General features: G+C 41.0%; 1 protein-coding gene across 1 annotated transcript in view; it reads right to left on the bottom strand.

Annotated features, from left to right (window-relative positions):
* The window catches only part of ADAM17 (ADAM metallopeptidase domain 17), a 37,571-nt gene that overhangs the window by 10,413 nt on the left and 10,069 nt on the right, over positions 1-17,089 (bottom strand). The window contains exons 3-11 of the mRNA XM_081100705.1: positions 15,050-15,180; positions 14,194-14,282; positions 10,859-11,027; positions 9,331-9,464; positions 6,743-6,832; positions 4,380-4,493; positions 3,498-3,642; positions 3,305-3,393; positions 2,064-2,216 (exon numbers count right to left, since the gene is read on the bottom strand). Of these exons, the coding sequence (XP_080956831.1) occupies positions 2,064-2,216; positions 3,305-3,393; positions 3,498-3,642; positions 4,380-4,493; positions 6,743-6,832; positions 9,331-9,464; positions 10,859-11,027; positions 14,194-14,282; positions 15,050-15,180 (1,114 nt within the window). The remainder of the gene's footprint in view (positions 1-2,063; positions 2,217-3,304; positions 3,394-3,497; positions 3,643-4,379; positions 4,494-6,742; positions 6,833-9,330; positions 9,465-10,858; positions 11,028-14,193; positions 14,283-15,049; positions 15,181-17,089) is intronic.

Here is a 17,089-nt window from a genome sequence, read left to right as displayed (position 1 = left end):
TTATATTCACTGAGTGGCCAGATTATTATGAACACCTGACATTTATAGGCAAATTAGCCGTACACTGCTTTGTATGGGATATGGAAGCCGAAGGCCTGTTCGAACACCTTTGCTGTCTGCAGTTACCAAGATAAAATGCCTCCAATTCGCACAGGAACACAAGGATTGGACAGTCGAGCACTGGAAAAAAGTCATGTGGTCCGATGAATCACGTTTCCAGTTGCATCATGCAGATGGCAGAGTGAGAATTTGGCGGAAATAGCATGAAAGCATGCACCCATATGCATGAGTAACCCTTCAAGCTGGTGGGGGCAGTGTTACGGTTTGGGGAATGTTTTCCTGGCATGATTTGGGCCCTTTAATTCGTGTGGAACAACGTCTGAATAGCACAACATACCTAAGTATTGTTGCTGATCAGGTTCATCCTATCATGTTGATGGTGTATCCCAATGGAGATGGCTTCTTCCAGCAAGACAATGCACCATGCCATGGTGCTCGTACTGTGCAGGAGTGGTTTCAAGAACATGAGGGAGACTTTACCTTGCTTAGGTGGCCCCCACAATCACCAGATCGCAATCCAATGGAGCATTTGTGGGACGAAGTTAAAAGCCATCAGGCAGCTGGTTCCACAACCATCAAATCTCACAGAACTGGTCAGTGCTATTCATCAGGCATGGTGTCAGATTCCTTGCACCTTTCAGCATCTTGTGGAGTCAATGCCAAGAGGAATCGCCGCAGTATTGAAGGCAAAAGGTGGCTCAACGAAGTACTGATGGGGTGGTCATAATAATCTGGCCATTCAGTGTAGTCTATTAAAATATTAATTCTAAACTGTCATCTAAACCAGCGGTTGCCAACATTTTGGACCTCACAGACCACCAGGGTCTGCGGAACACCGGCTGGCGACCGCTGCTCTACACATTCTCATGAGCCCCAGGATCTTCAGTTTTCGAAGGTGACCAGGGGCTCAAAGGCTCCTCTACCCTCACTTCCCAGAACCACGAAGGTAGCGGCTCCTCCTAAACTCGACAGACTGAGCAGCCAGGAGCTCTGACAGAGTCCACTGGCCAAGCCACCTGCCACCGTGAAGAAGGGTAAGAGGCACAGGGAGAGCTCGGCATCGTTATCTGAGGTGGGGTCTCCACAGTTCTCTGCAAATTGCTAAAATGGCTTCTTTCACCCCAGACAAGCGCCAAGCCCCTGAGGAGTGGAGAGCACAGGACTCGGAGGTGACGTGACCACTGAGGCGCACACAAGGACCGGCCAGAAAGCTCTCCGAGAGCCACCGCCCTGAACAGAGCACGACCCGGACTTCTGAACGGCCCTTCCAATGGTTACAGTGAAGACGCTTGCTCGGGCCTGGCTCCCGACAGGCAGGACAAACCCTCCAGCATCTCTCCCTCCCAGCCCTAAGTCTGCACGACAGCAGTGTTTTCTCACTGCTCGCTGCTGCTCAGCTCCAGGCACCATGAAAGGACAGACGCCTACGGACACTCCCTCTTAAAGTCTCTGTCGTTAACAATATCCCAAGCCAACCCGCATAGCTATCAGAAGAGACTGTTCACATACGTACCAATACACTGACCAGGTGCCACCTACCCGACCAGACACTGGAGACAGAGCTGCGAACAGAAAGACCAGGGCCCTTCCCACGGGAGGCTTAGAGTCTGACAAATTATGTATTTTGTTGCAACAGTTTATGAAAACATGCAAATGGTGAAGTACTGCAGAGTTTAAATGAATGACAACTTGTACAAGAAAATGAGAGAAGTTTTAACTTACAGCCTGAGCCCACCAGCCCCTGCAATCCAGACCTGCAACACAAGCCTAAGCTATGGCTAAGTGTCCAATGGCTCAAACGCACATGCTTCATCTTGATAACAAACAGCCAGACAACAGCTTTACCCAGATGTGATGGGCCACATTTACTCCCAACACACAGCCAAGTTTCCAGGTACTTGGGAGTTTGCCATCCATCCCTGAACGGACCCGTTCTGAGCTCTGGTTATTACTCAGTAGCCTCTTTCTTTCCCAACCACGTCAAGACGCTCCGAGACACATACCTTATTGTTCTCATGATCTCCGCTCACAGCTATGGGATACATCACGAATTTTCCTCCCTGGTCCTCATTTGGGGCACATTCCGCTAGACCATCCGGATCATGTTCTGCTCCAAAATTGTGCCCCAATTCATGAGTCGTAACCAGGTCAGCTTCCTTAAAGATCATGCAAAGAAAACATTACTTTCCAATACCCAACCACCACTGGCTTTGGCCAGTGGGCCCCGCTGTCTTAAATAGGGACCTGAGGAATGGGATCCTGAAAGATCCTAACTCTGCTCAGAGGACAATGTCCTCAGCTAAAGCAGCCACCTTCCCACGTTCCCTTGAGCATCTGGGCAGCCATGTGACTGGCTCTGTCGCTGAGCTATAAACAGAAGCCAGTGGGTGGGACCTCCAGACCAGTTTTTAAAAAGGGACAGACTATGCTCTCTTTGTCCTCCTTTCTGCAACACCGAAGGGAACCATCGTGTGACCATGAGCACAAAGGCTTAAGGACAGAGGGAAGACCCTGGGCCCCCAGCATCTGAGCGCGGGAACACCTCAGAATGCCGCCCACGAACTTCTCGACTGCGGCAAACACACCCCTTATCTAAGTCACTGCTTACTGGATTTCTGTTATGTGGACTTTCTGGAATATGCCTAACACATTCCTAATGGATATATCTGGGCAAAAACAAGATCCCAAAATATTCCAGAGGAAAGAACAGGTCACATACAAACATAAAAGATTGGAGTGACTTCAGACTCTTTAACAGGAACACAAGCACTAAAGGACAACGGAGCCATGCCTTCAGATTCGGAGGGAACTGGGAACGCACGAGCTAAACGATCCAGTTTAAAGCGCAGGGGAGCTCCTGAGGGTCTGTACCAAATGCTGACATTAGTCACGAAGGGAGTGTGGGCCCAGGAAAGGGGAGTCCGGGTGACTGAGACCACAGCCACATGCAGGGCCAGCAACCAGCGCCCGCAGAGGAGGGCAGGGGAAGGGCCCCGGGGACAGCTTATGGAAAACAATGGCCCAGGTGGGTCTTGGAAGAAGTTTGACCAGTAATTTTTATTTTCTTCTTTATACCTTTTATTTTCAGATTTCTCACCAAAGAACATGTGTTTAGGCCAAAAAAAAACACAACCACACACACAAAAAACCTAGTATGTAGTACTCTTTTAGAAGATATCTACATAAATATATAACAACTATAATAAACTAAACATCTATCCTTTTAAAAAATAAAAGAACATACCTTCGTAAGAATGGTTTTACCATAATTTTTTGTGCTGGTCAAACCACTATTCAAATAGATATTTTTCTTTCCAATTGGACTATAATAAGCTAAAGGAGAGAAAACAGACAAATTGCTTGTTCAGTACAGAATTCCAATATAAGCCAATCAGCCTGCTGTTCCCACACAGTCACACAGCAAATGGGAAACTTACCCTTTGGACAAACACCTCCGTGACTGTTTGCTCTGGGAGAACCAACATAAGCCAATCCAAGAGTTCCCATATCAAAATCCTGGTACGTGAAAAGATGTGCTAGGCAGACTTTAGATGCTTCTTCCGCTATATCAAAGCTAAATTGCTTTAAAAAAGCAAAGTGTTCTTAATTAGATTAACAATAACATGACACGGAAAGATGTTTCAACCAAGTATTCCAGATCGGCTCCATATGATTGCAGGTCTGCACCAAATAGTGCGGGCAACGCAGGGCAATGCTCCTTGCCCACAGCTTGCACCCACCTACCTGCACAGGCGAGGAGCAGACTGTCATCTGAAGGGGGTGGGGACGCCAAAGGGCTGGGCGGGGAGCTTTTTATAGCAGTTCCAAGAAACGATGAGGGTTGGTGGGAGAGCACGCAGCCCAGCACTGGGGACATTCCAAACCTGCCAGGCCCGGCACTGGGACGCCTACCTCCCTCAGGGGCCTCAGAACTTCGCGCAAAGACAAGGGCTTCTAAAGTATTTCAAGAATTCTAATGGTTTTAGAAGAAACCTCTACTACAACAACCCACAGTCTCCAATTAAAAAATACCTTGATTTTTAAAATGCTTAAAATGAACAGCAGGGTCCTGACCAGGTAGCTAGGTGGTGAGAGCGTCACCCCAATACACTGAGGTTGTGGGCACAGCGTTTTGCCCTGCTGGCTGCTGGCCCTGCTGCAGGGGACAGGTGACTGCTGACCAGCTGTCTGGGCTGCTCCGGCTCCCCAGCCCCTTTTCTAACACGTCCCTTCGTCAGCAGACACACCCCTCCCCCCGCCCCGCCCCGGCAGAAACCCAAGCGGAAGCAGCAGCGCCACGTCCAGGGCTCCCCGCCCACCTCCAGCAGCATCTTCACATCCCAGGCGTCCTTTTCTTCATTTGGGTAGCTTTTTGCCATATTATAGTGCCTCTGACCAGGTTTCACATCCTCGGGAGTCTTGAAAATGCGAATCTATACTTAAAGAGATAATACACTTAGAACACTTCAGAAAAAGTCAAACTAAATACTGCATTGTTTCAGATACTCAATAAAAGCCGATTCTAGAAAAAAATATGTTTGGGAACCAGAATTACATAAAATTCTTCAGCCCTAAATAATTATGTTTAAAAACAAAGTGAGAAGCAGATGATAATGGAGAATTTGTCAATAAATGATTTATAAATTTACAAATGTACTGCCAAATTTTCATTTTTTCTATATTTAGTTCAAACAATGAGAACTTCAGTTCCATTAGCCTAAAATATTTAGTTCAACTCTAGTCAATGATGCAGACTAGGGTGTCCGTCACTATGAGCCACAGGAGGAAAAGGGCATTAAGAACAGGGGCTGCTCCTTGTACATGTAGCACAAATACTATTAATCCTGCAGCAAGGACCAGGCTCGGCAGGTCGCTCCCGAGGTCTCTGGCGCTGCCTGCCTGTGGAGGGCAGAACGGCTCTGCTTTGCCACCACGTGGGAAGCCCACTGGGTGCGCTTTGCAGCTCTGGGGGTGGGTGGTCAAGACCAATTCTGGGATGGAACAGGAAGCCTCCTGTGGCGGCCCATCTAAGCCGTATCTTCCAACCCGCTTGTTATCATTAAAGAGGCTGATATTTTTAGCCCCTAGATCACATCTATTTTTTCAACTGGTTCCAAGTTCTAAAGCAAAAAAAAAAAAAAAAAAAGCTTTCTTTACTGATCCCCTAAAACTCAATCAAGTCGCAGCTGTTTTAAACAAGTGAGGCAGCTTTATTTGAACCACAGTGGGGTAGTCACCAACATATTCATGAAATGGAAAAGCATGACCCAGAGAGTATGCATACCACCACTGTGTCAAATACACAGACACACACACACACATGCTATACATGCAGAAAGGTCTCTGGAAAAATACACATGAATCTAGTGACATGGGTGTCTCTGGGGAAAGAAACTGGTTTGACAATGAGCGGAGATTGCAGAGACTTACTTTTCACTGGCTTTTGTACCATATGTATATGTTACCTATTCAAATAGTAACTTAAAAAAAGAAAATGCAAGTAAAAGAATGGGAAAAGGGAAAAATAATTCTCTTAGTTTTATGCAAGTACTATAAAAGTTTAACATTTATAAGAATGATGTATAATTTCAAGGTTGTTTTTGTTTTACTCTCTAAATTCTAGCTACAGAGCCTATAAGAATATGGTTAATTCAGAACAAAGCCTAGGAAAAAATACAAACAATAATTTCCATATCAAAGTGTCCAGAGCAATACCCAATTTCAGAACAGTCTTTTTAATTAGTCTTATCAATTTGGAACAATTTTTACTATGAGATACTAAGATGACATTAATACACTGTGGCTGCACACACTCTATTTTTTAAAATATATTTTTTGCCGTAACTGGTTTGGCTCAGTGGATAGAGCGTTGGCCTGCAGACTGAAAGGTCCCAGGTTCGATTCTGGTCAAGGGCATGTACCTTGGTTGCGGGCACATCCCCAGTAGGAGGTGTGCAGGAGGCAGCTGATCGATGTTTCTCTCTCATCGGTGTTTCTAGCTCTCTATCCCTCTCCCTTCCTCTCTGTAAAAAATCAATAAAATATAGTTAATAAAAATATATTTATTTATTTATTTATTTATTTATTTATTTATTTGGGGTTTTTTTGGGAGAGAGGAAGAGAGAGATAGAAACACTGCACACCCCTATGGGGATTGAGCCTGCAACTTGGACATGTGACCTAACCGGGGATCAAACCCATCACCTCTTGGTGCGTGGGATGATGCTCAACCACTGAGCCACACCAGCTGGGCTGGACATATTCTATTAACAAGATATAAGAAATCAGGAGGTTTGGGAGAAAGTTCTAATGGGTCTGTACGCATAAATGCCTTGCAATGTACACAGTAGTTCTGAGCAACTTTTCTGACTACAGACTCAACACTACGTGCCAGGATTCTAACTGAAGACAGAAAGCATGATCGCCGGCAAGGAAAACAGGGCAGGGGATAGAAAGGCCCTGAATTCAGAGAAGGGAGAGATCAGAGCAGCAAAAAAGGCTTTTTGCCTAAAACAAGCTTAAGAACAGAAAACTTCATAATCTATAAGTAATTAATATAAAAAACACTGTAATTTAACAAATAAAAATTATGGCATTTATTTATTTATGATTAGATCTGAAGTGACAAATATTTACATCACAGAACTTAGCTGAGTATGTGAGCCAATGCATTGATAAGTACCTGTTCTATCTGTATTCCATAACCTTTAAAGCCTGCGTTGTCCCAGGAAGTGTTCCGGTAGATGTCATCGACTCTGTCAATGAGCTCTATCTGTGAGAGGGAGAGACATTATGTACCATTACTGCTCTTTGCACCGTAATGAATCCTGCAGGGAGAAAGCGCCATTATAAAGAATATACAATTACAAACACTAGCATAATAGTATCTTTATCACTGACAGTGCTAACAAAGAAGTTATTCCCAGCCCCAAATAAAGTGTTGCTACCAGAGTAAAACAGTGGTACACCTTAGTATAAATCAAAGTAATCAACTACATATGGAACCAAAATACCAAGTAACCAGTTTTTTTTTAAAAAAAAACCTGCCATTCCAGTCAGTTACAAAAATGAAAATAGTCAATCGATTTACCTAAAAGTCTCTTCTAGGAAATATTCTGTCTTCACTCGGTCTCTTGGCCAATTCCTCAAACGCCTTCCTCAGAGAGAGTGAGGAGCAGTGCCAGGCCCTGCTCAGCTTGTCCCCGCCCGCGCTGGGCGGAGTGCAGCATGGGGACCAGGCCGAGAGCCAGGAAAATGAGGCTCACCTCCCCCTTCCCTCTGTGCTCTCACTTGGGAGGGGGAGGTGGTTAACAAGGGAAAGGATGATAGCCAAGGACGGTTCACACCACCAAGAACAAAACACTCAGCAGTACCTTCTCTCAAAGAGAATTTTTTATTGTTCAAAACTGGCTAGATGAGGTTTTCTGGGCAACTGCAAAGCATGTTATAGGTAGAAAACTGCTCTTTGCTTAGAGCAGTGATGGCGAACCTGACACGTGTGTTAGAAGTGACACGCGTGTCAGAGGTGACACAGAACTCATTTTTTTGGTTGATTTCTCTTTGTTAAATGGCATTTAAATATATAAAATAAATATCAAGAATATAAATCTTTGTTTTACTATGGTTGCAAATATCAAAAAATTTCTATATGTGACATAGCACCAGAGTTAAGTTAGGGTTTTTCAAAATGCTGACATGCTGAGCTCAAAAGGTTCGCCATCACTGGCTTAGAGTAACTGTAAGACTAAGAAATGCAAATTTTAAGAGTACAGTAAGTCCTCAGGTTACGTCAGAGATCCGTTCCTACGTAACACGATTTTCTCTGTAAGTCGAAACCCACCTACATAAGCACCTACGTCACTCACTGGGAGCACACACACAGCAGTAATGAAGTGAAGCAGTAAAAAAAACAAATTAAAAGAAAGAGAACACCAGGGGATTGTCAAGGGCGGGGGGAAAAAAGGAGACATATGTAATACTCTTTGTAATACTTTAAGCAATAAAACAATTTAAAAAAAGAAAAAGAAAATGGAAAAGGAAAAAAAAGAAACAGTAAATACCAAAAAAAAGAAAAAAAGAAAGAGAACTATTCCTGACCTTCACTTGTGGTAAATAAATAATAAAAAACATAAAGCACATATGTACATACGTCGAAATGACGGAACTTTTTTTTTATATAAATGGGAGATGGCGACATAACCACGGAAGGACATACGTCGAGTCCGACGTAACCCGAGGACTGTCTGTACTAGTTAACCTCTCATTATATTCATATTCTTGGTGTAATGAACAAAGAAGTAAATTAAGAGAACTCCTTAATACAAAGCCCTATTAAGAAACTTTTTCAGGAAATCTCTCTTCCATAGGAGCAAGAATTACAGTGACTTCATACACTGCTCCTACTAGCTTCACAATGACTTCTTTCACTTGGCGAGGAGGAGAGAGAAGGGTGAGGGTGGGCATGGCAGAGAAGGGCCACCGAGAGGAAACGAGAAAGACGTCTTTACTGAGCCAGACTCTTGGCTCATGAAGAGCTGCATTCGCTTATTTCCTAAACAGCATTTTGGTCAGTGCCAAGTTATCAGACAAATGAGGTCATACTATGAAAAATGTCAATGAAATCTGATTCTCTTGACTTTTCAAAATTACAACGGTAAATGCTTAAAAATCCAGTGTCAATACTTCTGTAATCTTCACTCTCAGCCCGCAAGTTGGTTATAAGCATGAAGGTCCCATCTATTTCTCAGAGCCCAATAATTAACCATTCTATGGCACAAACCAAACCCATCTTCTCTGAAATATGCATATAAGCAAAAATCAGTTTAGAGAAAACGCCATTATAAAAGTTTCTACCAATTACAAAAACTAGCATAATGTTTATTCTTTATACAAATACATTTTCCACTCTAGAGCAACATTCACATGTCCCAGTAAGATCACTGCCATTATAGCAGTAATGTTTTCAAAGAATTCACTTGGGTAAAGAGAGGCCTATGTAATGAACTCTCCCTAACCCTAATATGCATAAAAATTCTACTGTGCAGAAAATAATAGTTCAAAGGTAAAACAGGTTTTCAAATATTTGAAACTAAAATCTCTATGCAGTAATGCAAGAACCTCAGATAGTCCTCAAGTATTTTATGAAATAATATGGCATCTGAAACAGATCCTTTTCTTCATGTTTCAAATTGTGCAGTCCTCTCCTAAGGGAAATGAGTCTACCTACATGAGTGTTTTTGTCCGTTACCTTCTCCCGTATCAAATACCTACTAAGTAATTGGTGGTGGTGCTCTCTTCCCCTCTGCCCATGTGCTTGTAAAAGCGATGATCTGCCACCACCAGTAATTTACACGTGTTCTTCATGGGATCAGGGTCGGCTCTTCTCCTCACCCGATGAACAAGCTCTAATAGGAATTTGTAAGCACTATTACATCAAAGTTCACCAAACAAGGAGGTTTTATAGTAACTCTTTAAACCTAGCACAGTTTTGAAACAAACATTACATGAATTTAGTTTCCTTACAGGTATCTTGAACAAAAAAACCCCCCACAATTTGAAGGAAAAGTGAAAAGTAATATGAGGTTTGAAAATTGTAGAATTCAAATCCTAGCTGGTTTGGCTCAGTCAACAGAGCATCAGCCTGCGGACTGAAGGGTCCTGGGTTTGATTCCTGTTAAGGGCACATGCCTAGGTTGCAGGCTTGATCCCCAGTAGGGGTTGTGCAGGAGGCAGCTGATCAATAATTCCTTCTCATCACTGATGTTTCCACCTCTCTCCCTTCCTCTCTGAAATCAATAAAAATATATATTTTTTAAAAATTGTAGAATTCAAAACCAAGAAAAAGTGTCTGTAATTTTTAAAATGAGGCAACTTTATTTTTATTTTTTTAAAATATATTTTATTGATTTTTTACAGAGAGGAAGGGAGAGAGATAGAGAGTTAGAAACATCGATGAGAGAGAAACATCGATCAGCTGCCTCCTGCACATGCCCAACCGGGGATGTGCCCGCAACCCAGGTACATGCCCTTGACCGGAATCGAACCCGGGACCCTTCAGTCCGCAGGGTGACGCTCCATCCACTGAGCCAAACCGGTTTCGGCAAAATGAGGCAACTTTAAAAAGTGCTTGCAAGTAAAGCAATCAGCTATTTATTGCTCGGCTATGAAGCTCTCACTCTATTCTAGAAGTCCACAAATTAACCAAAGTAATGGCAAAAATATCAAGGTAATCAAAGACATTAAAAACCAGTTTGTGTTAATAGGTTTTCTTATCAAATAATCAAATTGTTTAAGAATTTATTTATATACTAAAATGCTAGTAATATTTTCTAAGGTTTGCAAAAATAAGGACAGTAGACTATTTCTCCAAGATGGTTGTTTTCAAAAGGTGCTAAATGGATCTGCCCCAAACTGATAAGCTTCATCTTTCCAATCATTAAAGAGCTTTCCTGCTACCAAGTAATGTCTTATCACTTATCTAAAGATTGTTTTACAGCAGTATTATTTTGTCATTTTTAAATACCTGCAAATAAAAAAATATTTTCCCTCAGATTATTCAATTCCCCTTTCCCCAATCTTTTTTAATGTCTAATCTTTACTGTTATGATTCTTTTCTAGTGTTTTTATTTCTTGTATTATAGGCAAAAGAATTAACATAAAAATTTCTGAACAGAGCTATTTTCCAGCCAAATACTATAGTTACTTGAAAAACATGCTTTTTAAAGAAATCACCTTAACAACCCTATTGGAGACAGCACAGTGCTTGTTTCCTACTTGAAATATGTTTTTTAAGTCTTACCCTTAGGTGCCTCTCCATCTACCAGTCCTTCTGGAAGCAAATCTTCATTTTCCGCCTTTATGTAACCACACACTTTTGAAGAGTGCAACCGTGAAACGTTCTTGATATCTTCAGATTTATAAACTAATATTCTTTTGTCTTTAGTATCATTAATTAGTCTCCAAAGTGGCTAAAATAAAAAAAAATATAATTGAGATGGAAAATATAAAAATTCCTAAACATTAAATTCTTACATCCTTTCCTTGTTTTTAGATAACATTCATTTCCAGGCTAAGTAAACTGACTAGTCATTTTTATAGGAAATAAACCATTTCAATTTTTATCGTAAGAGTTTCTATGCTAGGAAACAGATACATGGATTATTCACTTTTTTATTTTATCTGTAGATAAAGAAGGGCATTATTTTGCACAAGTTATGAAACCTTTTAGAGAGAAAATGCATATCCTTTTCCATTCACTGATTCAAAATATTTATGTTAACACCAACCATGCTGGGTGATGGGCAGACAGCATGGAAGTTAGACAAGACTCTGTTCCGATGCTTTTTCATTCTCGTTTCCCTAACATCTTACATGCACAGGAAAGAAAAATACCTTCACTTTCAATATTGCAAGGCCACCGTAAATCAGAACTAACATATTCAAAATGGTACCCAAGTCAAAAGAATGTTTATTATTTCGAACTCAAGTTCCTCTCTGTAAGGGACACTGGTCTCATCAGAACCAAACAGCTTGTGAGAAAGGTTCAAAAAGATAAAATTTACATACACACACGTATATCCATAACCATCATGAAAATGAAATTAAAACGACAAGAAAACACTACTTCATACCCAGCAGGAAGACTATAATAAAAAATACACCCAGAACAGGTGTTGGCGAGGAGGTGGACAAAACAGACTCTCGTGCATGCTGGTGCACATGTCACATGGGCTGTCAAACGCAGTATGTAAAATGTGAGCTTGTCAAGTACAGCCACTATGGAAAACAGTGTTACTGCATGACCCAGCAGTCCCACTCCTAGTTTATATCCAAGAGAAATGAAAGCATGTGCTCAAACAAAAACTTGTGCACAAGTGTTCACAGCAGCGTTATTCATAATAGCCAAAAAGTGGCAACAACTCAAATGTCCAATGAATAAAGGAATAAGCAAAAGGTGATATATCCATACAATAGAATGCTACTTGGTTATAAAAAGAAGTAAAGTACTGGCACATGCTACAACACGAACGAAGCAGGAAAACATAAGTGAAAGCAGCAGTCACAAAAGCCCACACATTGTGTAGTTCCACTTATGTGAAATGCCCAGGCAAATCTGGAGAGAGCAGCAGATCAGTGGTTGCCTGGGGCTAGGGGAGTAGGGAGAAAAGGGTGATGGGGGTGATAAAAATGTTCTAAAGCTGATCATGGTGATACCTACACTATTCTATGAACATACTAAAAACCACCAAGTTATATAGTTTAAATGGGTAAACTGTACAGGGAATTGTATCTCAATGAAGCTGTTAAATACATATATACTCTCTTATAATCCATGTAGGAGGCAGATTTAAAAACAATGGTTACAGAACCTCAGGCTAACAGAGACCTCAAAAAGTTCACTAACCAACTCCTCGCTATCGAAACCTTCACAAACCTGCACCTGGCCTACGAACAGGAAGAGGACATTTTTTTCTTTGGGCACAAACACTTCTAAATTCATATTAATCGTTTCATAATATAGCCCACCTTGCAGAGAAAAAGACAGCAGGCTTCGGGATCAGATATGCCTGGGTTCAAACCTCACTGTACCCACCGCATGCCTGGGAGATGCTAACGTATCAGCATAACTGTTCTCATTGGGTAAGGCAGTGGTAACGCCTCTCCTGAAGATAATGTTGAATATGAATCCAGTTACATATTAAGATTTCAAAATGAAGGGAGTTACTATTACTAGTACTAAAAGCAGATCCTATTCTCACCATTTCTAAGAGAGTGCTGAATCCGATAATAACCACTGCTAATAACCATGACTGGACCCTAAATTGGAAGGGAAAAAAATCCATGAAAGAGATTTTGAGGAGGACAAGAGATTTTTTTGACTATGCATGGATTGTCAGCACTGAAATATACCTGAACCTTTCCTTTTAACTAATCTTCGTTATAGTTTTCCCACAGGTGTTCTGTTTTGATGATACCCAGAGTATTCGCATTTTCCTAGAAACAGAGAATACCTTCGACCCACCATCTGTGGCAAATGTTGTTTTCCAGACTAATCTCTGACACACGGCTGCCAGTCCTGCACAAACGTGACCAGTGCAGCCCTGGTTTTACTGCTAGTGCTTTAACGAAAGAGCGGCCCGAGTTTCCTACTTTCCTCTTTTAACCCCTCAGACCAGGGGTCCTCAAACTACGGCCCGCGGGCCACATGCAAATACAAATATTGTATTTGTTCCCGTTTTGTTTTTTACTTCAAAATAAGATATGTGCAGTGTGCATAGGAATTTGTTCATAGTTTTTTTTTAAACTATAGTCCGGCCCTCCAACGGTCTGAGGGACAGTGAACTGGCCCCCTGTTTAAAAAGTTTGAGGATCCCTGCCTCAGACTCTAAACTATTACCCTTCATTGCTCTTGCATTTCCAGAGCATCTAGGAGGAGGAAAAAAAAGGAGAAATGGACAAATAAGACTTCACCTTCATCCTTGAGAATGTTTACACCAATAATAGGATTATTAGAGAAAGAATAAGGAAAAAATGAGTCGGGAGGGAAAGGAAGTTTTCTCTTCCTATTATCCACCCACATGTGATTTTTACCCAATTATGGTATCAGAAATACAGAGTGCATCTTATGACAGCTTCTTAGCCATTTGTAAAAAATATCACCTTCTTTAAAACATCATCTACTTTCCTAATTAAAAATCTTTAAATACAAGGAAAAAAGAAGTATACTTATAGATCTTTGTCTTCTTACAACTACTGAGAAACGACTTTTTAAAAATCAGAGATAATTAAGTGAAGTCAGAGAGAAAAATGACAAGAACCATATGATTTCACTCATATATGGGATATGAAACAAAAAGCAACAAACAAAAGGCAAACTCATTCAGACAACAGCAAGGTGGTTACCAGATGGGAAGGGGTGAGAGGACGAAGAGGGCAAAGGAGGTCAAACATATGGTATCGGAAGAAAACTAGACTTCCGGGGGTGAGCATACAATTCAGTATACAGATGTCATATTATAATGCTGTACTCCTGAAATTTATGTTATTAACCAATGTTACTCCAATAAATTTAACAAAATAGACATTTGATGAAAAAAAGATATATGCTAAGAAAAAAACTCATGTTAGATTTACCTCTATATTATATTCTGCCCCATCTGTGTTGATCCTTATTGTAATATCATCATCTCCTATGTGGGCTAGAACCCTAGAGTCAGGCTCACCTTAAAGAGAAACAAAATTTTTTTCATTATTAAAAAATACTTATATCAAAAAATAAACTATGCCGCACTGCCATTAAAACTCAACAAAGCCCTTCATCAGAGTGCATCTGCCCAGACACTGTGAACACCATGGAAACACCCGGAGCAGAGAGAGACTCGCCTCAGGAGGGGCCTCTATCCAGTCATGTGACACCTCTCTCTCGCCCCCAGCTTCTGAACGAGAATGATCGAGAGTCTGTTACAGAACAAAACCAGCCAGCCTGTAATTTCCTCCGGGAATAACTGCCTACTTTGGGCGAAGAAAGAACGAAGAGGGGGCACAAAACATAATGTGAAACACAGAGGTCTTGGACTCTACTATTGGACGAGTTTAATGCCATTTGTTTCTGACTGTAGAAAAAATTCCAGATGTAAACGACAATTGCTAGCTGGATACATTTTCCTAAATATAGAACAGGATCATAAAGACAGTTATTTTATCTCCTAGGTTCTCTGTGTATAATCTCCTAAGGGAAGTCTACGATCCTTCTCTAAAGAAAAGGTTAAATCCTCATCACTTGAGAGGAAACTCATTTCAATCATCCAAGTGGTCAGCTAGTGTGGCAGCTGGTAACACCCGTATCCTCCTGCTTGAATGTTTTTGCTTCCAAACTTCGATAGCAGCAGTTCTGATACTCCTTCTCCCTCCCCCCAAAAAGAATATGCAATCAAGTTAGATCTGGACACCTACCACCCCAGACACAAAGGCAAACAAGCTCCATACTGACCAACCACGTGTCCACGGAAGAAGTCTTGCCACTTGACGCTGTACTCGCTTTCATTTTTACCATCGACCACCACAACTTTGAAATTTTGGGAAAAGCGTTCAGTACTTGACGTCAGGTATAATTTAAAATGCCTGAAGAAAGAAAGCATCCATATTTTACTCTAAGAACATAAAATGGAAGCCTAATTTTCATTTAATTAAACTCCCTTAAAAAAGAAGTTGACAGAAGCGTTGATATTAATAAAATGCCATGCAGGCTTTCACTACTGTTTTACCAGGTACTTAGAGCACCGTGTCTCCTGTAAACACAAAGGACTAATCTCTTCAGTGTAAGAACCTGGCAGCCAAGAGCATCTGGAACTGGAAAAGAAGACTCGAGCAGCCTAGGCATTCATCTTTTCTGGAGACTGAAGAATAAGGAAACACACATCTGGATAGTGTAAGTCAAAGTCCTGCAAGTCTTAAAAACTTATTAAAATCTGATATTATTTGAGACTATTTACTGAACACCTACGCAGTCCTAGATGCTCTGTACTGGTATATGTTATAGCCACTTCACACAGTAAAAATTGAGGCTTGGAAATTAATCCACATATCTGAGGTTACACAGCTGGTAAATGGCAGAACTGGAAGCTGAATTTGGCTCCTTTCCGAAGCCTGTCCTATGCTGCCTCTAGCAATCCATCTGACATTACTGCTGTGTACAATTCACAAATGCTACTTTCTTGTATTTAAAAGCACTCAAGCTTTTCTCCTCCTTCTAAAAAGATCTTGAAAAAAATAAATCCACAATACCACGAGGAAAATAAATACAAGGCAAAAACAACACAGACATTAAAATACACACTGCAGTTCTTCAGTTAGCCTAATATCCTTTTGTTTTCTATGAGTTTCAGTCTCTTTTTTTAAAAATATTTTTTATTGATTTTTTACAGAGAGGAAGGGAGAGGGATAGAGAGTTAGAAACATCGATGAGGGAGAAACACCGATCAGCTGCCTCCTGCACACCCCCTACTGGGGATGTGCCTGCTACCAAGGTACATGCCCTTGACCGGAATCGAACCTGGGACCCTTCAGTCCGCAGACCGACGCTCTATCCACTGAGCCAAGCTGGTTAGGGCGAGTTTCAGTCTTGACTTAAAAACTAGGCATAGCGAGCAAGAATTTTTCAATTATTATTTACAGAGTCCTTTCAATGTGCCCATGAACATCAAAAATAAATGTTTTTCATCTTAGTCGCAGGAACAAATTTTGTCAGCTGTGGTGTTGAAAATATGAAATGTTACTTCCTATGGGTCTGCATAAGCCTCAACTGCAAGAATCTAGACTAAGATTGTCTCCATGGCAACAAATATTTTTAACATTTTTGAGCATAACAAGGTAATTTTAGTTTGCTTGTGGGTTGTTTTTTTAATGGTCACAGAGAAAGAGACGATAGAACATTGTTTCAGAAAACCTTGGAACATTTTCTCCTGCTATCCTAACACTATCTTCCCACACATTCACAGGTATGATTTTTTTCCGTCAGTTATGCTGAGAACTTATTATCAATGCCTTATCATTTCATTTTAGAGCTCTCCAGGAGTTCTACATTGCTTTTACTTAATGTTCTTTCCAGAAAAACCACTGGAATTGTGCTCTTCACTTTCTACATTACTAGGGGCCAAGTGATATAAAATTCCTGTTTTTTGAGTTTCCAATCTTCAACTTTCAGCTATAAAGCCTCCCACAGAATATATCAGTCGGAATTTATTTGTTACTCTATCCTCCCAAAATTATGTGAAGTCATGTACTTACAGAATTCTCTTATAATTTTCATTTATCTTTGACTTTTAAGGATTTACAGTAACCACAAACATTTTTCTATTTTTTGTATATATCACCAAAAGATCATCACAATAAGTCTAGTTAATATCCATCACCACACCCAGCCAGGGTGGTTTAGTGGGTTCTATTCATGGTCAATTAATTAAAATTCTTTGTTAGAATTCGATAAACATATTATGACCACCACTGACACTTTGGGAATACCTATTTACTT

This window comes from Myotis nattereri (assembly GCF_964212035.1).
Source record: "Myotis nattereri genome assembly, chromosome: 10".
NCBI classification, from domain to species: domain Eukaryota; kingdom Metazoa; phylum Chordata; class Mammalia; order Chiroptera; family Vespertilionidae; genus Myotis; species Myotis nattereri.
This window is presented reverse-complemented; position numbering and strand designations above follow the sequence as displayed.